At 51.9% G+C, this 24,636-nt stretch overlaps 2 protein-coding genes across 4 annotated transcripts in view; one reads left to right on the forward strand and one right to left on the reverse strand.

Annotated features, from left to right (window-relative positions):
• The window catches only part of NT5C2 (5'-nucleotidase, cytosolic II), an 80,209-nt gene extending 78,884 nt beyond the window's left edge, over positions 1 to 1,325 (forward strand). For both annotated transcript variants that reach the window (XM_037064027.1, XM_037064028.1), the window contains one exon: positions 66 to 1,325. In XM_037064027.1, the coding sequence (XP_036919922.1) occupies positions 66 to 296 (231 nt within the window). In that variant the 3' untranslated portion in view covers positions 297 to 1,325. The remainder of the gene's footprint in view (positions 1 to 65) is intronic.
• A 4,871-nt stretch (positions 1,326 to 6,196) lies between these two features.
• Positions 6,197 to 24,636, reverse strand: part of CNNM2 (cyclin and CBS domain divalent metal cation transport mediator 2) — a 139,276-nt gene continuing 120,836 nt past the window's right edge. The window contains exons 5-8 of one of the 2 annotated variants that reach the window (XM_037064024.1): positions 19,550 to 19,643; positions 16,425 to 16,490; positions 12,661 to 12,845; positions 6,197 to 11,987 (exon numbers count right to left, since the gene is read on the reverse strand). In XM_037064024.1, the coding sequence (XP_036919919.1) occupies positions 11,778 to 11,987; positions 12,661 to 12,845; positions 16,425 to 16,490; positions 19,550 to 19,643 (555 nt within the window). In that variant the 3' untranslated portion in view covers positions 6,197 to 11,777. The remainder of the gene's footprint in view (positions 11,988 to 12,660; positions 12,846 to 16,424; positions 16,491 to 19,549; positions 19,644 to 24,636) is intronic. The other variant, XM_037064026.1, reaches the window with a different exon arrangement.

Consider the following 24,636-nt stretch of genomic DNA (forward strand, 5'->3'; position numbering starts at 1 on the left):
GGGGTGAGGACCTGGGAAATAGCCGTTTCGCTCCACCTGCTCTCTGACCCCTGGCTTCGTTCTAGATGCCGCACGAGTCCACGGTGGAGCACACGCACGTGGACATCAACGAGGTGGAGTCCCCCCTCGCCACCCGGAACCGCACTTCGGTGGATTTTAAAGATACTGACTACAAGCGGCACCAGTTGACACGGTCGATTAGTGAGATTAAACCCCCCAACCTGTTTCCACTGGCCCCCCAGGAAATCACACACTGCCATGATGAAGACGATGATGAGGAGGAGGAGGAAGAATAAGGAGGAACACCAAAACCCTGAGCACCCATTGAACAGTTCTTGACAGGACTCACAGGAGCAGACCATGTCCCTGTCTGGGTTCTAGCGGGAGGGGGCACTGCATTAAAGGTGCGTCTGAAAAGTTTCTGAAGACCTTAAGATGTTCTAACCATAGGGAGGTACTTGTTTTAGTTTCGTGTGTCTGCACTCCTCACGGATGGTTCACTATTGTCATGGAGTCTGTGCTGGGAAAAGCAAGGGTAACGCCGGCTGAACTGCATGCAGGCAGCTCTGTCGGGGCTTGTGACCCTGTTCACCACTGGGTGCCGAGGGGTCTGGAGTGGAGGGAGGAGGGTGGAGAGGGGACCCCCAAGTGCTGTTTTACAAACTGTGCTCTTCCCCCCAAACCCGTCTTTTCAGTGCGTCACGTAGCGCTGGGCGTCACTGGAGAGACACAGTTTCCATGATCAGACGTGTCTTCTGCCAGGTTTTTTTACGAGCTTCTAAGTGTCCTCAGTGACTGGCGAGGCTGCGGTGCGTCGGTGGCTTTGCTTGCTGTGTAGCTGATCTGGACTGCACAATTTCATTTTGAGGCAAAAGTCTTCATCTGTTTCTACATTTCTATAACTGATACCAAAAATGTCCCCCTCCCCTCAGCCAACAAAAAAAAACAAACACATTTTTCTCATTTGGCGTAAATCTATGGAGAGAATTTAGCTGAAAGAGGACAAAGGAAACTTCTTGTGTTACAGCATAATGAGTGAGACCCATTAGTGCGGGCTGTCCCGTGTGGCCCCACCCCAGCCCTCACTGTCCTCTGGAGCCGAAGGCTGCATTTTGGGGTCAGGCGGTGGAAGTGGGGAGGGCCACGCTGCGGCAGAGCGCACTGCGGGGGTCTGCCTCCCTCCCGCTGCAGCGTGCGGCCGGCCCGCTCCCACTGCGGTGTGGACTCTTGCTTTGCCTCCACGCACTCTTCTGTTCTCATTGTCGTTGCTCCACTTGGGTGGGTAGCTTAGCTGCTCTAGAATTCAATAAACACAGTACTTCTAACACTGGCTTGGACCCCTCTGTTGTGGCATGGCTGTAATTACGGTTGGGTTCAGGTTTAACTCAGTGACTTATCAGTTTGACATGGCCTTCTCAAAAGACAGACAGTCTGGCCAGACTGGTTAGTGGTTTAATCTATAGCACTTAAAGAGGCCTTGGTTTTTTTTCGTGGGAAGTTTTTTGATACAGGACTATAAGGTAAGATTTTCCCCCCTCTTTTTAAAAATTCATTGTATAGGTAGGAAACAGTAATTTAGCCAAGGCCCTATTACCTCACCACTTTTAATATCTGTAGCTCTACACCAGGTCACATCAGCAATCAAACACTGTCTTGCTTTAAATTTTAGTAAATGGGTTTATGGCCACCCCAGTTGTTATTACTCTCCAGGCAGAGATGTTGCCCAGTTTGCCGTGCTCTTAAATTGTGTCAAAGCCAGCGAATTTCTAAATGAGTTGTTATAACTACAGAGCTAACTTACAGTAAAAAACATAACACACCTTCCCTTTTACAGCAGGGCCCGCGTGAACACTTTGCTCTAACCTGCCACACATTTACTGTTGTCCGAGTAAGGTCTAGGGAATAGCCTCTGTTGAGTCAGGTGTCTCCCTGGCAGTGGGGCTGAAGACTGAGGAGTGGAAAACACGACCGGCATGAGCAAGCCTTCACTGCCCGTCACAGCCCTCTCCAGGGCCCCCGGAGTATTTTAAGGAGCTCAGATTCCAGGAGTGTCTGAGCCCCAGAGTGTTGCTTCTCCATCAGTGCTGTGGGAGCACGGCTGGGGGGCAGGCGGTCACCCGCGGCAGCTGCACCAGGGTGCGTGCCTCTGTGGCCAGTAGTTAAAGCTGGACTTAAAATGTGAAATTCCCTCTCCCTTAGAAAAACAACAACAAAACCTGAGGCAATTCAGACTGCGAGCAGACAGGTCTCCCGACTCTTCAGAATTGCTTTCCTGGGTATTTGGGAAACACTTAGTGTTCAGTTGAGGCTTTGTAAAGTGCCAGGTGCCACTTTTGGGTACCGCCCCACCCAGCAGCTGGTCAGAGGCACCACGGGGCCCCCGCTGGGTTCCCTCTGCAAGAAGACTCACCCTGTACATTCATCTCCAGAGATGGCCAGTTCCAGCTTCAATGGTATATTTCAGAAAAGTCAGTTTTGACCTTGGATTTCCTCTTACCATATGCGTAGTTCTGCTGAGACCCAAAGTAAGCAAGTCCTTCAAGCTACCCTTTCTAGGCACTTTTAGAAGTGGTTCTTAGAACTAGAATAACGTAACTTATAGCAACAAACCTTTTGGTCATGCTGGTGATGTTTTTAAGCAGCCACTCCAAAGCCGCAGGCGGTGATGTGTCAGATTTAAAAGTACTTTGTCCATGCTTAGATATTTCTAAATCAGATTTATTTGCTTAAGAAATACTTTGCAAACAAGTTTAAACCCTTGATTTTTTTCCAAGGCTGCTAAGAGCATTTAAAAATACCCTGCTTATTCACCACAAATAGCCAGAGACAGACAACTGCATATCGAGGTTTGCGTTAAGGGCAGGGGCCTTGCCCACATTCCACATCATGGAAACTATTCAGTCTTCGATGGTGGGAAAACACGAACTGTGGCCTAGCCGGTGCCCTACGGCTGAGGGCCCCTCGCCTCACTGGGTGTAGGAGTTTATGCGTCAGCACTTAGGTTTTACATGACATTCTTTCTTGGTGACTAGAGCACAGAGCTCTTCAAGTTTTTCCTCAATGGGACAGTTTCCAATGATGCATAACTTAAGGAGACCCTAAGAATGAAATCTGTACTGGGGAGCAGTCTTGAAATAGAGGAAAAAGAATGCTCTACCCACAGCAAGCAGGACACGCGCGCGCACGCCCAGCAGCCAGGGGGCAGAGCTGGGCAACTCGGGAGCCACACTTCACACTGTCCTTGCTGCCGAGGGCGCAGGCAGGGAGGAAGCAAGTCGGAAGAGTGCACTTGTTTACCAAACAGACCAGACGACCTTTCTATTCAACCTGGCGGTCTCAGCCCTTCTTCCCTGTCCTCAGGCACAATGTCTCCCTTCCAAGGCCGTAACTATCTGATTTGTTGCAACAAAGGCATGTAATTTCAAGGATAGAATATACACAGTAGTTTAGGCCCCTCTGAAGAACTTTAACACAAAGCTCTCCCAGTTAAACACAGGGCAGTCCATCTCAAGCTTGCCACCCCTGGTCCTGCGAGTCTAGGTCAGCATCTGTTTTCTCCAATTTAAACAAAGTGAGCAGGTTTGATCTGGTCCTTTGTGTTTCTCACCACAAAGGAAGATAGCTTTGCTCCGTTTTGTTATTAGAGAAAAGGTGGATTAGATGGATTGCTTCATGATCTAAATTAAGTGCAAATATGCTCCCAAACGCCTGCTCTCCCTTGAGCTCTTCTCTCCCCAAAGGCGTGTCTAGCCAGGGCTATAGATGAGACCCGACAAGTCTGGGCCAAGATAAACCTCACCACGCACGGCGGAGCCCAGGCAGCCAAGTGCACGTTCTCCCCATGAAGGATAAGGATGGTCCTTTCAAGTGACGCAAGTTCCTGAGACACTGGGAAAGAGGACTTGCCGAGCAAACCCTCCCAACCAAAAAACCCAGACATGCTGTTCAGTGTCCAGCCTTGGAGAGAGGGTTCTCATCAGAGCAAGTAAGTTCATTCTAGGGCCCCTGCCCTCAAATCCATGATGCAGCCGAACTGTGGCAGAGAAGCTAAAAAGTCCTGTCTGAGGTTGACCCACTGTGTGACCCACTGAGCGCTAGCACCGGCGCGGGAAAGCACTTTGACAGACGAAGAGTTCTGGCAACTGAGTCTCCCTGTGGGTGCCCCGCCCGTACGTACAGCCACCCACCAGGAGAGGGAGCACGCCCCAGAAGGCTGCACAGAGGGCCCCACAAGCAGTCCTTCATTCTGAGACTTACTGAAAATAAAAGCACAGATGTGAGGATCTTAGAGAGGAAGCAATAAAAGTTACATAAAGAAAGCAAAAGGTTACTTAGCTATCTAATTCAATTGGCCTCAATAAGGAATCACCTCTGTTAAGATGAGTTACCTTTAGAAAATACCAGACAAGCTTTCAGAAATCAAGCTATGAAAAGGTCATTCAGTTTGTACCCCTCACTTTCTCTACAAGAACCTCTGGGCACTGCCTGTCCTCAGAAGTGCCACGCTGACCCCTGGGGAGCGCAGTTTGTTGCACAAGCTAGAAACCCCAGGGCTGTTCTCAGGATACAGCCTAGTGATGAACCAACGCGTGGGTGCTGCATGGGCGCAGACAGAGAACTTAGGCAAACCGCATCTCACAGGAAAACTCACCCATTTTCCTTGAGAATGTCCTGATTTGAACTCAGGATGCCCCTAGACAGTGAGTAAAGCTGGAAAACTAAGCAGCCAACTGGGTGTGGATGTGCTGGAGATGTTCCTTCCCTGGGCCCTGCTTGCTTTCTGCTCTGCATCCCAGGGAAGCAGACAGGCTCCCAGGAAGGTGACATTTCTCTGAAATACAGGTTTACCTTCTACTTGGAAAAACCTGGAGATGATGGTGGGGGAGGCGGGATGGTGGTTAAATCAGGCAGTGTCCCAAGCCAATCTCATCAGCAGTTCACTGAAAATAGAGACTCAGAGTGGAAAAAAAAAAGGGACCCTGGAAAGATGTGGGCTAGGAGTGGATGGCAGAAGGGCTGTTGGCCTGGACCAAAAGATCCTCAGGATCTGGGGAGTGAGTGGGGAGGGGAAGGTGCAGCAGAAGCCTCGACAGGAAGTGGTGATGGGGGCGGATGTGGACCACACGCTGGAATGGCAAGGAACGCTGGAATGGCAAGGAATGTGGGCGCCCGCCCGCCGAGTCCTGAAGGGCACCAGAAGGTGACTCACTGTGCTGATGTCCCACTGTGCTGATGCCCGGCGTTCTTCGTTCTTAACTCGGGGCGAGCCCTCTGTGCCTGCTGCGTCCCTGCCCCTCCCTAGGCTCCGTGCAGCACAGAAGGCCCCCCACACTGAGCCGTTTCCATTTTCAAGAACCAACCGACCGACCGAGAGGCTTGCATGAGGCCTTTGGCCTTGCCTAGAAAAGAACAGCTTAGATATTTGCCCAGCTGAACTGTGTTATTAGTGACTGAGCAGCAAATTTCAGGGGCAAACTTAGATACCCTCAGTGTCTGTCCCTAAAATAAACTGATGGGGGACAGGTTACCGTCCTTGCAAAGGGCCACCCCTTGGAATTGGCTGTATCAGGCTGTAAGTTGGAGGCACAGTTCTCGGCACCCACTTCTCTTGAACACATGACTTTGTGGTGTCCGCGTGAAGGGAATGTTCTGCCGTGTGACCGTGCTGACAACCAGTCTCCAACTTTCCCACCCGCAGAGCCAGGCAGCTGGGCAGCGGCCCAGGCCGGTGTTGCAGAGGTGAGCAGGAGAGAGGGAACACACGTTCGCTAGGAGGGTGGACAGGAAATCATTTATCTAAATAGAATAGAAATGAACAAAAACCTTTTAAAACAATCACAAGATTTACAAATAAATTGGTACAAAATAAATAGGAGCGATTGTAAATCTACAACATCATTTGAATTATAAAATGCATTCATTATGACAATCAGCTCGTGAACCTATACATGTCACTTGTGCTTTAGGTTTATGTACACAGCTCGGAATACTGTGTTCAGAAGACTCCGCTGCTGGAAAGCATCGAATGTACACTATGATACAGTGAGTAAAGGCTAAGGAGGATGGAAATCGGACACAAAGCAGGGTCTCACTGAGGGCCAAGGCAATGTTGGCACTGGGCCTCAAACCCAAGAAAAGGCATGTTAGAAGCCCAGGATGGGCAGGCAGCTTCCATGGTCCAGAGTTGGATTCCGCAATCGAAGGGCGGGAATGGGGGTCCAGAACTGTTGCAGGGCTGGCCCACCGGCCTGGTGTGGTGGGGTGGGAGTGGGGACAGAGGCTCTGGTCTCACGGCCATGCTGCGCCACACAGACGGGACAGAGCCAGTCCCGGGAAGCCATTTCTGAAGTACTTCACGGAGGTACGTGAGAGGCCCTGCCACAGCTGAGAGACCGCCTCCATCCTCATCCCAAACACTGGTCATCAGGAATAGAGGTGGTCCCAGTAAAAGGGACTGGGGACATGAGGACCAACGTAAGAGCAGCAACCTGTCCAAGACAAAAACAGGAAGTTGGTGCCTTCTCACCGACTTTAGGGGACAACAGAACCCTAGGCACCATGGACAAGGGGCTCCAGGACAGATCCATCTTAGTCACAGAGGACATACTAACAGTGGAGGCATATGTACATTAATAAATAATAATATAAAATAAAACATATACACTTGTAGATTTAGAGGACTCCAGAAACAAAGATCAATGGACCGAAGCACTGGACCTCAGCAGAGCGCAGACACGGGAGCCGTGAGTCAGAAGCTAGACGGGGCCTCTCTGGGCAGGGGGGTCCCCAGGCCTCACTCTCTTCCCCACTCCTTTCTGCTCTGGGAGCCTGAGACCAGCTGTTCGTATCCAAGGGGCCCAGGCCACGACACAACGGGCCCCCGAGCCCCCCAGGTCCATTTTCTAGTTCTGTCCGGGCTGAGTCTGAAGAGGGGCCTGGCCCCAGAAGGATCACGTTCTGCGTGAACCCACGTCTGTCGGATGTGGGTGGGCAAATGGCGGAAGATAACCCTGCCGACTGAGGAAGCTCCCTGTCATTCTTCCAATTCGTTCATGTTCAATACACCCCTGGGGATTAAAACTCGGAAACGTACTCAAGTCTTACAGGACGTGTTGGCTCTGTATAGGAACCTTGGTGTATAAAGTCCTAGAACTTTACTCTCTCGTCACTAGACCCTTCATTCCCACGTTGCTTCAAGCCTGGCGTTTCCCATCACAAGATACTAAAGATGGTTCTAGTGAGACGATGTCAGTGGCACCATGGGGAGGAAGCTTACTTGCGCTGGGCCAGCCATAAAGGTCTAAGGATCAAAGGTCCCCAGGCCAAGCTGGTGGGAGGAAAGCTGTTCCCAGCTCTGCAGTTGCTATGAACTGCCACCTCTATCTCCTGTCCTCAGGGCTGACCAGAAGGAAAAGCAGCAAGAGAGCATTCACTGCAGAAGGAGAGCCTGTAAGTCCTGGAGGATGAAGGCTTCAGGGGGTGTTGACATCAGCAAGGGGTCCTGGGCGTACCCCTCACCCTCAAATGGAGACAAGTGAACCTCAGCTTGGAATTCTCTGAACTATCCTCTCTCCTGTCAGCCCTCTTGAATACAAAAGAAGTATGGAGAGATTGAGATTTGCAAACAGCCCTGAGGTATAAAAATTCACTGAGTAGGTCAACTCACTGATAAATTTGTATTGGAAAAGTTTCTGAATCCCCAAGCCACCTTCATATTGAACTCCAAGTCCCTCCTAATTCTGGGCTAGCCCACAACTTGCCCAGATGCCCTTGCTGGGCTGAAGCACACTAGCCCGAAACACAGAATGGAATGAAACCTCGCCCAAGGCAAGAGCCTGTGTCCTCTGCAGGGGAGCACAGCAGGGAGTCTCGCGCCTGCGCAGCCTTGGAGCTCAGGCCCTGCAGAGGAGCCAAGGGGTTGTTCCCTCTGCCCCTGCCACCAGTGAGCTTGGGTCACATGCTGTGCACCCAACCAGCCCCCGGGGCCTCCTGAGATCCCAGGGAGCAAGGTGAGCGCTTTCCTGTGCCAGCCCAGGTTTCCTCTGCCCGGGTCACCCCTGGGGAGCAGTGGAGGAACCTTGGTCTCCTGGCCCAGGAAAGGCCAAGAGGGCCACAGGTCCCTGGCCGCCAGTTTTCAGAAGATGACAGGGCTGGGTTTCGTTGTTCCTGTCCGACCAGGACACAGGCTCGTCAGTCCCGGCCTACTTAGGTCCACTGCTTGGCCTGAGGGAATTAAGGGCAGGTCCTGACTTAGTCCAAGTCACCGTTGCTTCATTTTCTGGGGGAAAAAGCAGTTCTACTTGTATCTACCACTATTCTCCTAGACTTGGGAAAGCTAGTCCTTTAGTTGTATGGTCTCGGGGACAGCACAGGTGAATGTATTCACAGTAAATGTTTCGTATTAATAGTGTGGAGTCCCGCACTCAGCAGTCGTACACAAGTTCCTTGAAATAACAGTAGAAAATGGCAAGATTCTCCGCACCCTGCGACCTCCCACTAGGGGAAGCCAGCTACGTTGGCACGGGCACCGCACTGCCTTCGGGAAGTGAGACGAGGAGGGAGGGGAGCACAGAGTTGGACAGGGTACTGTTCCAAGTTCAAACTCTGTAAGAATCAAGGCCAAGGCTTAAGCTAGTATATTAGCACCCAATATCCAGAAACAAATCTTAAGGATCTGTTTTCCTAAGAGTTTAAATACATGATTTTGGACTTGCCTGGTGACTATAAAACAAACACAGGGAGACAACCTCTAAAACAGTAGGGAAAAGCCACTCCTGTTTAGAAAAAGAAGCAGACAGTGCTGGGAACACTCAGACACTAGGAACCCAGTTCCGGTGGGACCTTTGGGACACCAGGGTGGCTGTTTGGGAAAAGGAGAGGTTCCACAGCAGCCACAGAGTTCATGGGGAGAGAGGCCCTGGGACTGACCCCAGGACCTGCATCTGCTATGCAGCCCCTCCCCTTGCTGCTTCTAAAGCCAGCGGCCCAAGGAGAGGACCGTCGATGGCGATGCTAAGGACTGGCCACGGCGCACTGAGACCCGGACTATCTGATGGTCTTTCTCTGACTCCCATTCATAGACAGGAATCGCATAGACCTTCTGAGCCAAAACCATTCTCCTGTTGCCCAGAGAAGCTGTGAGCCAGCATTTCTCCTTCAACAGCCTGAAGTTGGTTTCCAGAGAGAAGGTGGGGGCCTGGAAAAGAAATCCTGTCGCTCAGACACTGTTATTTATGAGCCTTGAGCGTGCCCCACAGCAGATGTAACCACAGCCCCAGGGTAGCCCTCATTCCTCTGGGTCTGGACAGGGATTGCTTTGTATTCCCTGTTATAAAAATGTGGATGGTCAAAGGTAAAGAGTGGTTTGTAGAAAAATACAAACTTGTGAGGCTAGACTTTCATCCTCTGGGACCCCCTCTGCGAAGCCACCCCTGCCAGCTCATTTATAGGGAGGCGGAGGTTGGAATCAATCCTTTCTCCTCTGCCTGGACTCCCACTGAGCTGTAGGATTCTGGGGAGGAGTGGTGATGTTCTGAAAGCAACCGGGCACAGTAACTGATTCCAGAGGCTCCCCTAGGACAAGGTGCCGAAACGGGCTTTGTGGAGCAGCAAATGGACCAGGAGAGGCTGATGGCCCAGACCTTGAAGGCCAGAGGAGCCTGGGCCTGACAGGCCACGCTCAGCCAGACCTAAGGGAAGGCAGGTGCCAACCAGGCCAAGGGAGAGGTGCCCTCCCTCTGCAAGGCCCAGACTCCACTTCAGGGAACGCTAGTTTCTGCACACCCTATGGATAGCCCCAGTTCCTGCCATACTGGGGTGCACTCAGCCAGATCAGTTAAGAAACTGAGATTTAAATTCAGAAGGATCTGTGTATAAACGAACCCCCACCATGGTGCAGGGTCCCACTAACGTCAAGCTGCATGCCGGGGGCTCTATACCATGGGGCAGCTTGGGTGCCAGCAGCAGGACACTCAATCCCCTTAGGGGCACCTCTGTGACCCTCTCCCGTGAGGGGAGGCCGGATGCTGCAGGACCGACAAGCCAGACGAAATCCTCACCAAGTGTGCATTCAACACTGGAGCCGCCACCCAACTACCTGCCAGAAGGCAAGCCAGCAGGTCACCGGTTACTCCCCAAGCACAGCTCCTGCCCGGCAGAGCCATCCCGGGCTGCACACTCCTACCTAGAGGAGGGAGGAGAAAACGGCCGCTTAGCCCCGGGGCTGCCCTCCGCTCAGCAGCACCCTTGGAGACACGCTCTCCTCTTGGAAGGGACGGGCGGCAGCGCAGACTGACATCACTGCACAGACACTGTGGTCGGTATGAATTCCCTTCAGTGTACAGATCTTGCCCATGAAATGCACGTGTCCCTTGGGCTAACACTTAAAACACAGATGAGATGGTTGAGAATTCAAACAAAAATTTCTCTACACGTGATGCATTGGGTATTGAAATAAGGCGGAGACACACAAGAAATGGCCACAACACGCATTTGGTTTCTGAATCCCTGTCCGGGGCTGCACTGACCCTGGCTGCACAGGCGGCCTCTTGGGGCAGCGTGGGCGCATTGGAGGCGGGAGGCACAGAGGTCCTTGGGCAGAGGACACAGCCACACTGGGCCCCACAGGCCCAGGGACACAGGAGGAGGGACAGCTGACTCCCTGGAAGAGGGGCAGGGGCTGGCGGCTCCCAAAGTGCCCCCCTTCGAGCACGGGTTTAGGGAAACCTTCTCAGCGTGGAGCATGGGGCACAGCAGGAAGGCTGGCTCCCCGGCTGACAGCGACGCCCAGCCCGCGGGAAGGGGAGGAGCTTGCACCCCACACCCTCGCGTTCACTCCAGAGCCCGGGAGGATTTCCCTTTGGCACCTCTGTAGCAGCATCTTGGGTTAACGGAGCGGGCGGGCGGGGAGGTGGGCGGCGGCGCTCTGCTAGCTGCTGGCGCAGCGCGGAGGGTCCCGTGCGCCGAGATCCGGCTGCAGGAGTGTCGGCGGAAGCCACCTTGCCGCTTGCCAATGATAAACCATGGGTTTAAAATTAATTAACATTCATTTTGGTGATAAAAATTCCTTAAGAGTGGGAGCACAATCACATTCCAAACAAATTAAACCTTTCTGAGGGGAAGGGACACAGTTAAACATTGACTTAAAACAACACTGAGCTCAGAATGGCGACGGCAGATCCCTGTAGAGGCGCCATCTGCAGGCTCACAGACCCGGCCGGTCGGTCGGCATCGCCGAGGTCCTCTTCATTCACCCTTCAGGTTCGACAGCGACAGTCACCGGGCCGCAGAGGAGGGGGCTGCTCGCTGGGAGGGCCCACGGAAGGCAACTGGAGGGGCAAGTCCATCCTAGCAGGGTCAAGGGTCACATCATGGGGTCACTGCAGAGTTCCGGCAGGACAACTTAAAACTCTGCAAAAGACACTTTTAAAAATGTGATCTTTTTTTTTTTTGAAAAAAATAAATCCCAACAATTTTCAACTTCATGCAAATCAAGGAAGGAGGAGAGTGAATAATAAAAAGGTACAGCTGAAAAAATAAACATGATTCTATTTGGGCGGAAGTAGTTCATCTCCAAAAGGGCGAAGGCCACACCCTCGCTGTCGATTCCAGCTCCAGGGCCCATCCCTGCCCTCACGACCTCCTCTGCTGCTTCCAGGAAGGGGACAAAGTCTTTGGTCTCAGGAGTCGCGGGACGCAGCATGGCACACAAGCTCACGCTAATGGGGTGCGCTGTCCGACAGGGGCGCGGGGCAAGGGGCGGGCGGGCGGCGGGCGCCCTAGATGGCGCCCTCGCTGTGGAGGCTGTGGTTGGCCTTGGCGTGCGTCACGCAGTTCTGTTCATTGAGCAGGTTGGCCGTCTCGTCTGGCAACCCGTCGTGCAGCTCCGTAAGAGTCAATTCGATTTTAGTGTTCTCGCTGTCGGACGACTGAGGAGTTTTGTCCATCCGGGATGCCATCAAGGCATTTTGGTATTGCTGTCTGGAGATCTGGGCCGGGACATGTACGGAACACAAACCGAGAGAACGCTTAGTTCGGGGCTCCCCACTCTGGGGGGCGCGTCATTCCACGTTAAGTCCCCCCCACGGCCCCTAGTAGTTTCTCCAGGAGAGAACGAACCGAGCCACCTTTTAAAGTTCAAGTTGACTCTGGTAAACAAGTCAGTTTTTACTGATATAAGCCATGTCCGAATTTTGTCTCCAAATTTCAGAGACTAGAAAGGAGGTAGGCTTCCATCAGCTAAAGCTGGCTCATTCTCCAGAAGACGTCTTTGCTTCAGACTGAGAAAGGCACCTTGTCTCCAGAGTAGAAGGCAAGTGGAGGGCTCTTCCCATCCCACCCTGGCTGGCCTTCCCGCCCTTGCAGGGCCAACCGGAGTCACTGGAGGCCCCAGCTCCTGAAGACTGGTTGGAAAAGGCTGATTCCTTTTCTTATGATCTCCAGCTCTCATTCCCTGAAAGAGCCATCTCTGATTTGGCAGCTCATTTGGTAGAGCCAAGGAGACAAATGCGTTTCCCCACCTGTGTCTTGGGTGCAGTGGCTAGAGGCAGGGCACCCACAAAATGCCAAGGGGAAGCTCAGTGGAGGGGCCTGGGAGGCAGCCGGCTGGCTGTAGGTTGACCTGGAACTGCCAGGTCCTGCAGCAGCTCCCACTGCTCTTACCTTAACAAACTGGAGATCCGAAAGGGCACGCACTGAGTAGTCCGGGATGTAGACTTGAAGGAATGAAGAGTTGAGCTGGTTATTGCTGCTCCCCAGTGTCGGCGTGATTGCGTCCATCCGGTCACTCCGACTGAGAGAGTCCGAGTGATTCAAGCCACATGGGCGCGGCGGCGACTTGTTTTCACCTGGAGGCGGAGGGGGAAAAAATTTAAAAACCCAACCACCTTCTAAGGGAGGTAGATATATCCCAAAAAGGCAGCTTTTATTTTCCAAATAATAAGAAAGTAGTAATTACTAATTAAGTTCAATCAACTTATGCCAGACACCTCAGCCACACGGCCCGCCACACAAGCCCCCGCAGAGAACGCCCTGGCTTCCCCAAGGCCACGCACTCCTCTCCGATCAGCTGCTCAGCCCCCGGGACCGAGCGGGCCCAGACCCCGGGGCCTCACACCTACATCAGGAGCATCACCAGACGATGTGAAACCACAAACCAGGGGAAGCACGACCCAAGCACAGAAGTACTTGCTACAAAACGTGCGCTGTGGGAAGGTGGCACTTCATTAATTTGCCAGAATCCAAAGCGAAGACCCTTGAGGGTGTCCATAAAGCAGTACCTGTTTTAAAAGGATCAGAATAGCTCTACCTGCCCACGCCCAACCAACCTCCCCACCAAGCTAAAGACCTTCCTCTCTGACTCCAGTACCCCCCATCAGGCAGCCTGGGGATGCCGCCACCTTAGGAGACACCAACCCCTTGAGCAGAAATCCAGGTGAGTCCCTGTGATGTGCTCCTACAGGCCAGTTCACCGCAGCGTCTAATGTAAACCTCCTTCAAAATAAGGAAGCCCCTCCCCCTGCTACGGCCTGTGCCAGCTGTGGTTTTCCAATCAAATCTGTGCCACACTATTAACCAGGTGCCCACATGGGACAGGTACTGAATCGCACCCCAGGAATGGACCAGTTCTCCCGGCAACGTGTCCCTGACAGAGGCTCCCAGAGGGGAGCTGGCCCTCGGCTGGTCCCACCCTTCAACTTATGGAAATTTCTATACCATGCCCATGAAAAACTGCCTCCCCAACTTCAAATGACCTCCACTCTGGGAGCTAACTTTCATTTGAAATGGCCCTCAAAAGTTCGAAGATAGTATGTTCTCCTTAAGCCTGTTCTTCTCCAAGTGAAATACTTCAACAGTTCTTCACCTCCCGCGCTTTATTTACCACCACCCTTCACCCGGTCCTGACTACCGCCTGAGATTTCATTCATAAATGTCCCTCATAAAACAGGACACCCAGAACAAAACATGGTAAGTACTTGAGGAACGTCAAGTGAAGCCTTCACTTCCTGCCCAAACTCCCACGTCACAGCTTTCCCGAGTTTCATGTCATCAACCATTTTCCTACTGTCAAAGTTAAACCCAAAGTAGCAGTTCCTCTTGGTGCTTCCACTTCTAAGTGAACAGGGCACATCAATAATCCACCATGTTTTCCCGTTCGGCAGAACGGAGCTTCGATCGGGAGTCCCACCTCTGCAAAGCCGCGACTCCTTTCCCGTAAAAGGCAGGTACCGGCAGCACCCACCTCCTGTGGTCTGACGAAGGTCCCCAATGAGACAAGTACAGGGCTCGGCACAGCACTCGACCCCAACTAAGTGCCGATAAACAAGCGTGGTGAACAACTTCTCCCTGTGCGCTTCCCGCCAGACCTCTCCCCCACACGCCTGGCCGCACGAGGAAGCCTTTCCACACCTGGTGTGACTTCACCCCGCTGACAACCCAGCAGTGCTTTGAAATGAGAGATGCCCCTGTATCGCCGAGTCTTAGCCCCCAATCACATTGCCATTTCCACAGACACCTTCGAAATGGTGTTCGCTCCTGTGTTACAGCGTAAAGGTTACAACAACAAAACATTCAGAGGGCACTCTGCTTGTTGGTCAGACCCCGTGCGTTCACAGGCAGACAGATGGGTGTCTGAGGCCTGATGCCCTGCTTGGGCCTCCTGGTGTTCTCTCCTGAGGAGGGTTCCAGGCCCTTTCCCTGGTCTCCCAATGTATCCAGACCCACAGTCCGCTCCTCGCAACCCACCGCCTCCGGCTGTGTGAGACGGGCCCTCTCCTTTGCCAGGAACCCGGTGCCCAGCCTCGCAGCTGCTCTGCAGACGCCCACCCTGTCTCTAGGAGCTTTTCTGCAGCTGGACGGGCGCGCAGCGTGACTCGCCGCTCATCAACACGCGACGGGATGTGTGTGTCCGCCTGAAGGAGAGTGAGGGCTTTAAGTGGACTCCCTCCAGTTCAGGACGCGTTTCGTCGCCAAATTTATGTGTCGAAATTTCAGACAATTATCCAAACAACTTCCAGTTTTAATTCCTCTTTATGCCTTCTCAGAATTGTTTTCTTCCTGCTTTTTGTCTTGGTGTTTTTTAATTCATCCTACCTAGGGATCCTGTTTGCTAGTGAGCTAAAAAGACACAGCCAAGAAACATTCCCAGCCTCTTCCCTTGGAACTACAAGGCGCCTTTGGGAATAGCTGAAAATCACCGGTTTAATTCAACCCCCACTTGTTAGGTACAGCATTGTGGTAATGCCAGCATCCGCAAAGGCCTGGACCTCCACACGTATTTTTCTGTTACTGCATCAGACAGAGTGGGCAGAGCCAAGAAATCTCTTAAGTTTTTCAGGAAACATAAAAAACAAATGACATTTCCATGAGCTTCATCCAAAAGCCACTCAACTTCAGCTTCTGTGACATTTTAAACAGGTGGCAGATGCCAGCAAATAAAATGGGGAGAAAACAATAAGAACATATGCATAAATATATGTATGTATACTTATGTGCATACGTATATATGCACACATATATGTTTGTGTATGTATAGTCTGCCAATTGGTTTGATTCAAATAGCTTTAGGAATGGTATCTTACCCCCAAACACCCCAACTTTTCAGAGAAAAGACCTGAGAGAACACTAGTTTCTAAGACAAGTACTGCTTCCCGTACCAAGTAGCAGCATTTGGGAATTTGGCTGAAACTGGCTTATGAAACACAAATGTCATCACTCACATTTTTAAAATTTAAGCTACATGGAACAAAATACAGATAGAAAAGTTGTACTATCAAATAGGAAAACCAGCAACTCTAATTAAAGAAAGATTAAATCTTTGCCTTTGTTTTTAGGAGCTGAACATACCAGCCAGGCACAATGGACTCTCCTGCGGGGCAGTAACCAGCAGCTGGTTAGGAATATGCATGGTGCTGATTTCAAAACAAAGACAGGGAGACCGGAGAAGCGGGGCCACCTGCCTGATGGAGGCAGAAATGCATGTACTCCGTGCGCATGGATGCTGGGAAGACCAGACAGACAGCAACACTGCAGGTTCCCCCCAAAGTTCCCAGTCCTTCCAGCCTTCAGCTGTGCATGCTCTGTGGAAGCATCCTTGGGGTCTGAGGTCCTCAGGGCCTCAGCCTCCACATACCACGACTGTGCTGAGGGCAGAGAAAGAACCAAAAGCAGCCACCTTTCGCTGCCCTGGAAACCCAAGGTCGGCATCACTCTCCCTTCCCATGGTTCATCCCTGTTCGTGTTCCAAGATTTCCTGCCCACACCCTCAGCCCCTCTGCACCTGCCGGGGGCTTATACTTTCCTGGCCAGCTCACTGTTAAGGCACAGAAACGTGGAGTTCTAGAGCTCACAGGAAAACTGAAGAAGGCTTTTGTGGGGGTCCGGGGAGGCAATCAGAAGAATTATGAAAAGGAAACATGCAGAATTACCTGAGGAACCTGCTGCTAACAACTCTGCTCGGCTGACAACAAAGGTACGAGACAGGGACAAAGGGGCTGAAAAACGGAGAAAAACGGAGAAAAACAGGGTAAGGCCGTATTGAAAGGCGAGAAGGAGCGAGCAGGGGGCAGGAGCAGACACCAGTACCACCAACGTGAGCCATCAGTTCCAGAGATTTCGAAGCCCAGGTGACATTATGTGAAAAAACGACAGGGCACGCTGCTTTCCAGGAGGAGGGACGTGGCGGGGCTGGAATCCCAGTCACGTGCTTCTTTACCAACCCAGAAATCTCCTAAGCCGTTAATGCCCAATTGGGTTATAGCTTGACACAGGCTCTTCTTAAGGACTTAAATCACAACTAGCCTTGCAGAAGAGAAGCTCAAGTACCCATCGGGCCCAACAGCATCGGCGTCCGGCACTCACTCACAGCCCTGCCTACAACATCTCTATCTGTGGCAAGTAATTCATTGACATCCTTAATTAGGATGCAGCTTTGACCTGATGCTTTGAATTGCTTAGGAATACTTTGAAATTTCAAAGTGTTATAGGCAAGTCAATAAAGAACATCATACACAGATTTCCTGGAAACAGCCAGAATGAAGGCACCCTCCTCACCACTGCCTCAGACGTCAGACGGGAGCTCAGTCCGGCCGACTGAAAAGTCCAGCCAAAGTCGCTCTACTGGGCAGAGTCCTATTTTCTGGGCAGGTTTAATTATCATCATCATCATCATCATTAGAGAAAGAGTTGTTGTTCCACTTACTTATGCATTAATTAGTTGATTCTTGTCTGTGCCCTGATTGGGAAGGGAACCTGCAACCTTGGGGCATTGGGACGATGCCACAACCAACTTAGCTACCTGACCAGGCCGAGGGTTTTTTTTTAATTGAGGTATAGCTGACGTATAATTGAGCAAATCTTGATTATAGATTACTGTAGGATTTTTCTAGGCAATCAAAATTAATAGAAATATTATCTTGAGATTACTGTACTAATGGCATCTCTTAATGAACATATAAAATCCCAAATCTGAATTGTAAAGTCAAGTAAAATACTGGGCTTCACAATAAGATGCTACTAACAAAATTTCTTTACTTTCTGTCATTTCCAAACTAGGTGGACAGGCTCCTGCACACCCCCCGCCCCCGTTTTCTGCAAGGGAGGCCTGAGCCCAGTTCCCTTCTGAATGGACCTGCCCCGACCTGCATCCACAGTTCACTGTGAACTAGGCCGGTATGGGCTTCAGAGCGGTAATCAACAAAAACGCACAATTCACTCTTCCAGCTTTTTTTCCAAAACCACTTTATAAATCTGGTTCTGCTCTCCTGGGGCCATTTGAGGTTGGTTCCCCAAAACAGTCACAGTCTCTACACCTGCTACATCAACATTTCCTCTTGAGCTGTAGAGGTCACACTCGTGTACATTCTTTTAACAGTCGCACAGGGCGATCTTAGTGTATCCTTTTAACAACGAGGAAGACAAGGGCCTTTCTCAAAGTCAGGAAACTGTAGACGCTGGAACTCAGGCGGGGCCATGACTCAGGCGGGGCCATGACTCAGGCCTTCCGCGCCTGGTTAAGAATCTCCGTGCCTCCTCACAAGCAGTGAAAATGGAAGGTCACCTTCAAGTTGGCAGCAGACACCGACTAGTTAAGTGGGGCTGGATAGGATTATGTTCACACTGGCTGTCAGTCAGCAGCTGACAGTGGGGACCCTGGCCCATGTGACTCGGAAACCTGGCCCAGGGGTAGTGCGAAGATGCACCTGGGGCAGGGGAGGTTTGGAAGTGCGAGAGACTTCCTGACGTTTCCCTGGCTTTCTAACTGTAACAGCTTGGTGGCTGAGACATCGTGTAGCATGGTAGGAGAGGACGGACATCATAAAAACAGCCTTGTCTGGAGGTGCCCTCCCCTTTTGATACTGATTTTCAGAAGTGACTGTTCTTTAGGATGTTTCCTAGCACAGCATGTCATTTGACATTTTGGCCACAAGGTGGCACTACAGCACCTGTTTACCAGCCTGCCCTGGTCTAGCCCTCCCAAAGCACCAAGCGCAGGTGCACACACACAAACCCACACACACAAACCGCAGAGCAAGCAATGCCAAGAGGGGCCCATTCAGGTCCCATCCCAGAGGGGAGCCGGGTAGGTGTCTGTGTCCATGTTCCTACCAGGACAGACACCGCCTGCCGGCACTCAGAGCACTGAGAGAACACCCATGACACAGCTGCCCCTAGCTGGCTGGCTCAGCTGGCCAGCTCTCTAGACAAGAAGAGCTGGAAAGAGGCAATAAATACATGTTAACTACCCCATTCATCCTCAGGAAAATGCAAATTTAAAGACCTCCAGGATAGTTCACATTTTAATGACTCAACAATAGCAAGTGGTGGGTGCTGAGCCCAGGGAGCCCCTCAGTACAGAGTGTGAACTGCTACAGCCACCAGGCTGGGCAGAAGCTGCTGAAGCTGCAGGTGCCGTCACACCCCATGACCTCGCAATCCCACTCCTAAACACAGACCGGAGGGAGCTGCACACACGTCCACCGAGGGACAGGAGTGTCCACAGCCACACGCTCCACAGCAGCCCCACACAGGAAACTACCCCAACGCCCACCAGCAACAACCAGAGCAAATGCATCCTCACTCGCTCACGCAGTGGAACACTGTACGGCAATGAGAAGTGGCGTGTAAGCACCCTGGCGATACCAGAGGAACGTGACTGGCTGAAAGAAGCCAGACCCAGTAAAATACATCTGTATAGTTCCATTTATATGAAGTTCACGAACAGGCAACACTAGTCTATGGTCAGAAGTGGAGACAGTGGTTAATTCCAAGGGACAGTGGCTAGCAGGCAGTGTGGTGGTGGCAGAGGGCCCGGTGGGGTCACGAGGTTCTGTCTCTGATCTGGGGCTGGTTTCCACGGGTGTGCTCAATCTGTAAAAAGTCACAGACGTACATACACTTGTGCTTTGTGCATTTTTTTTGTATAATGAGTGACTTCGATAAGAAGTTCAGGAAGTAAATAAGCACAGGGTTAGCTGGCAGGGGTGAATGGTGACTACAGAAAGGCACTACTTCCTAGCAGAGGCCGGGCCCTCCCAGGCTGAAGAAAACTCACCTGGTGAGGCTATGAGGGCCATCACACCATAGTACGAAAAAGCGCTGGCTTCAAACTTCATACCTTCTTTCCCAGCTTCTACTTCCACTTTCCCCTGTGAGAAGAAAAGGGGGCATTTTCAGTCCAGACACAGGCATCTGTTTGCAAACCCTAGGCAAGATTCTGTCCTGCCTCAGGTTTTCTCTGAATTCCTTTCCCAACAAGCCCAAGGAGGCAGGCCTCTGACCACCTTTCCCAGTTAGAGGAGAGGGCGCATTCACTATAAATATGAAAACTAGATTTAGCCCTGGCTGGTGTGGCTCAGTGCATTGAGTGCCGGCCTGAGAACTGAAGGGTCACAGGTTCGATTTCCATTCGGGGCACATGCCTGGGTTGTGGGCCAGGTCCCCAGTAGGGGGCATGAAAGGAGGCAACCCACTGATGTATTTCTTGCACATTGATGTTTCTTTCTCACTATCCTTCCCCTCTCTCTAAAAATAAATAAATAAATAAAATCTTTTAAAACAAAAGCTACCCCTGCAGATATTCTAAAACAAGAAAACCAGACTGTCCGGGGACGCGGAGAAGACAGTCACAGCGTGGTGCTGAATCTCTCTAGGCCACTTGCCATCCCCCGCATCATGTGTGTGGCTCCTTCAGGAGCCACCCCAGGGATACAGAGATGATGTCCTGCTCCGTCAGTGGGACAGACTGAGAAGATGCCACAGACAGACAGGACTAAACTGGCTCCCGGACGGGGCTCTCTCCTCACTAGCCGGGTCCCCTGACCGCCGGAGCAGAGCCCCCTCGGGCTGATCGATCCCTGCCATCCAGACCCCCCAGAGGCACTGCCACACTGCTGCAGTATTTTCTCCGCACTGTCTTGGAAAAGCACCTTAAGAAAGTCTCCTTCCACCAGGACAAAACCTCTCGTAAGGTTTTCCCTTTCCACCCCTTCCCGTAACAGCTTGTCCACAACTTCTCCTTCACTCTTATCGGTTCCCCTGGGACGCACTGACTAGGCCTTCCTTACTCATCCCTACAGCTTTAGGGTCCACCACAATCCTTCACAGGAAACGTTCGGTGTATTTTTCTGGGCTACTGCAATGCCCTAGTAAGTGAGCTGCATGTCTAGATTCCTAAGCCAGGGGTCAGAACAGCTCTCATTGCCTCTCAGTGGCAGGGCATCTTCACAGTGCATCCTTCATGATGGGCAAACAAAAATTAAGCTGCCAGCCGTGGCTGGTGTGGCTCAGGTAGATGGGCATTATTCTGCAAAGTGGAAGGTCACCAGTTCGATTCCCAGACAGGGCACATGATGCCTGAGATGCAGGTTTGGTCCCCAGCCAGGGTGTGTTTAAGAGGCAACTGATTGATGTTTCTCTCTCACATCAGTGTTTCTCTCCCTTCATCCTTCCTTTCCCCTCTCTCTAAAAATAAATAAATTCTTAAAAAAAAAACTTAAGCTACCTTTACTGACGTCAAGGAACTGTGTGAACAAGTCCCAGTGCTTTGATTAACCCATCTGGTGCCCACGGCTCTATGAGGCGGATGCAGCGACCCCCGCAGGGGTGGGGCTCAGAAAGACTGAGCTGCCGAAGGACAGGCTCCGAACCAAGATGCCACGCTGCGCCACCAAGGCAAACTCTGTCATTCTGACCACGCCCGAACCCCAAACTGTGGTCGACTCCCTCAGATCACTTCAGAAAACCATCCGTTGTCTCTCTTTCAGGTTTTCCTTCACTCAGTGGGTACATCAGTTTTCCCAATCCCCAATTAAATTCTTTTGCTACAAGAAAGGAAGTGACAACTTCACCCCTAAGTAAAAACCTGCAAATAGGTGCTGAACACCCGTAAGAGCTTTCGGTCCAGGAGGGAGGCGCGAGCACATGAAGATCAATGACACAAACTGGTGAAGTTCCACATGAGAAAAAAAACAGTAAGAATATAAAGAATTCAGAGAAAAGGCCCTGGCTGGTGTGGCTCAGTGGCTGAGCGCCAGCCTGCGAACCAAAGGGTCACTGGTTTGATTCCCAGTCAGGGCACATGCCTGGGTTGTGGGCCAGGTCCCCAGCAGGGGGCACACGAGAGGCCACCACACACTAATGTTTCTCTCCCTCTCTTTCTCCCTCCCTTCCTCTCTCTAAAAAATAAATAAAATCTTCTTTAAAAATTGTTTTAAAAAGAATTCAGAGAAAAAAATTACTTCCTCTTATATAAAGACAATTTTATACAGGAAGGCAACATCTAAGGAGGAAGAGGATTTGACTGAGCCAAGAGAAGGCGGTGTGGAGGAAGGGCAGAGGTGGGTGACAGTACAGACCGCCGAGCCGGCTGGGTCTGCGCAGGGGCCAGGGCAGGAAAGCAGTTTGGAGAGCAGGTCAGACTTGGAAGCTCCTTAAATGGCAGGCTAATAGGTCAGGTTCTTGCACAGAGGAATACGGTTGCAGGAAGATCAAGTCTAGCCTTACACTGGAGTGGTAACCACAGGATTGGAAAAAGATCAGTACGGATAAGGAATCAACACAATTTGGAGAAACCGCCAAAGGGGAAGGGAGCCCTGGCTGGTGTAGCTCAGTGGATTGAGTGCAGGCTGCAAACCAAAGGGTCGCCGGTTCAATTCCTGGTCAGGGCACATGCCTAGGTTGCAGGCCGAGTCCCCCAGTGGGGGCCACGTGAGAGGCAACCACACATTGATGTTTCTCTCCCTCTCTTTCTCCCTCCCTTCCTTTCTGAATAATAAATAAATAAGGGGAAGGGAGAGAAGGGGACTCGATAACCACAACAGAAGTTTGCTCTGAGTAAAGGGGACAAGGGACACCTTGCATAGAGACAGCAAAGCTGGAAAGGGGTGGCACTGTGGTGGGGCCAGGAGGAGAGGGCAGATTCCCCTTAAAAACATGGTCTTCGGCAGAGTCCACCGAAAACGCTGCAATGAAGAATGAAGGTGGGGAGAAAGGTTGGACCTGGAGGTGGAGATCTGAGACGATAAGAGAAGACACTCAGTGGAAAGAAGACAGGACTGGGCTGCACACAGCCCGTGACCAAGGGCAGGAGGAGAAACAGAAACCACTAGGGGACCCAAGGATAAAACAGACGAAAGGAGAGCCAGACAGCTGTGCCACCACAGAGACGAGGAGAGGGAGGACCTCATGCAGGGGGCGGGGAGTCAGAGTCCCGGAGGGGAGTCACTGCACCCAGGGAGGTGCCCTGAAGAAGTCAGGGTGCAGGGGAAAGCGGAACAGGCCGCAGAAAGCACAGGCAGCAGGTCACAATGACAGATGCAGCACCAGGTGAGGGGTGGCCCCGGAAGGCGGGGCCACGCGAAGGCAGCGATGGAAGGAAGCGTGCAGGGAGAAGAGGTGGCGGCTGAGGGGCCGGAGCCAAAGGCTGGCGTTGGGGGGGGGGGGGGGGGGGGGGGGGGGGGAGGGCGAGACGCAGGACCATCTCATAACCTGAACTTCTACGCAGGAAGCCAGGAGGAAGGCCCCAACACAACCGAGCCTCATGACCATTTCCAACGTAGGAGCTTGGGCGGGGTGGGGGGACCTGGATCACGTGTTGTACGAGTCCCAGGGCCTTCTGGGCTCCCCGTCCCTGTGAATGGGCGTCAGTGTCTGCCCCAGCAGGGCAGCAGTAACTCCCCGGAAGAGCTTACGCGGCACCACCTGGTCTCCCTCTTGGGGACAGCAGTTCCCAGGGCACTCAGGGCTCCTGCGCTCAGAACCTCTGCGGGGAAACAGAAGCACAGGGCCCCCTGTTGCACGCCAGAAACACCGGGGATTTAAAAAACAAACACCATCAACAAAAAGCGAAACTGGTGTCTGGCTGCTGCTGCTCCCAGGCGTCCGGGCTGAGCACGTCCGGCTGGGGGCTGCCTTCAGCACGGCTCCCGGGGTTCCACTGGGCGGCCGGCCCAGCTCTGGGCCTTCGTCAGCCTGCCGGCCGCCATGCACCCACGCACCGCACGAGGGGAGGGTGCCGCGCCAAGACCCCGCGCTCTGGACCGGTCTCTCCTCTGCAGGCGCCCAAGCAGAGGGGCACCCACCACCTTCCTTCTGGGGCCTGGAACAGCGATTTTCAACCTTTTTCACCTCATGGCACACATAACCTAATTACTAAAATCTGCAGCACACCAAGAAAATAGATATATATTTTTTTGACAATCTCACAAAAAAAAGGTATAACTTCGATTCATTCCCATCAACTATTGTGTTGGCTGTTATGAGTCTGTTACTTGGCAATTGAAGGGAAAAGAGGTCAGTGCCCCCGACGAAACACCAGATACTGCGTGTTGTAGAGGTCTTGTGCAGACAGACCAGTGAAGATTGCTGGTCTGGAGCCGTCAGGCTGTGGGACGGAGGCAGCAGGTCGGCAGGCCGGACCTGTGTGTTCCGAGAACTAGGAAAACGCACCTCCAGCCTCGGCACTGGGGATGGAGGAAGGGCTGCCGAGTTTTTAGTTCATAAAACGTATTTTAAGAAACAGAGCCATCTGCTGTTACCATCGCTTCATAAAAGATCAGACATTTTAACCCCCAAATACACAATTTCAGGATAACTGACAGGTTTTTAAACTGCATACACACAGCTGCATGAAGAACTCAGCACGGCTGTCTTCATTTTTCTCGTGAAAAGTTTGTCAAGCGTCAGCATTTAGGAAGCGCTGCACTAGACTTTCTTGGCTTATAAAACTGCAACAATTTAGAGGATTTCTGAGGTTCTTCTTTCACCCCCAAGACTCTATGACTCTCCAGTTCCCACATTGTCCAGCCCTGTGCCCTCCTCTCCAGGAGTGAAGCTTTTCTGGCAGGCAAGTTCTAGAAACACCCAGCAAACACATCTTTTACTCACACGGGTGTCAATGGCTCCCACAGTGACTGCCTTCAAATAAATCTACCAGGACACAGAGTGGGGCTGCCCCACGAGGAAATGGCTTGCCTGCTCAAAATCAATCAGGTATCTTCTCAAATGATAACGTTTTCCGTATTAGGAAGGCACTACATGTCCATTTTACTTTTCAACTATCCACAAGCTTACACTAGCAAATCACCAAAAAGGACAGAACAGACGGACTGCTGGGGGAGCTACGGCGTCATACTGTCAAAC

The sequence above is a fragment of the Sturnira hondurensis genome, unplaced genomic scaffold, assembly GCF_014824575.4.
Source record: "Sturnira hondurensis isolate 20B ecotype Veracruz unplaced genomic scaffold, ASM1482457v3 Scaffold0014854, whole genome shotgun sequence".
NCBI classification, from domain to species: domain Eukaryota; kingdom Metazoa; phylum Chordata; class Mammalia; order Chiroptera; family Phyllostomidae; genus Sturnira; species Sturnira hondurensis.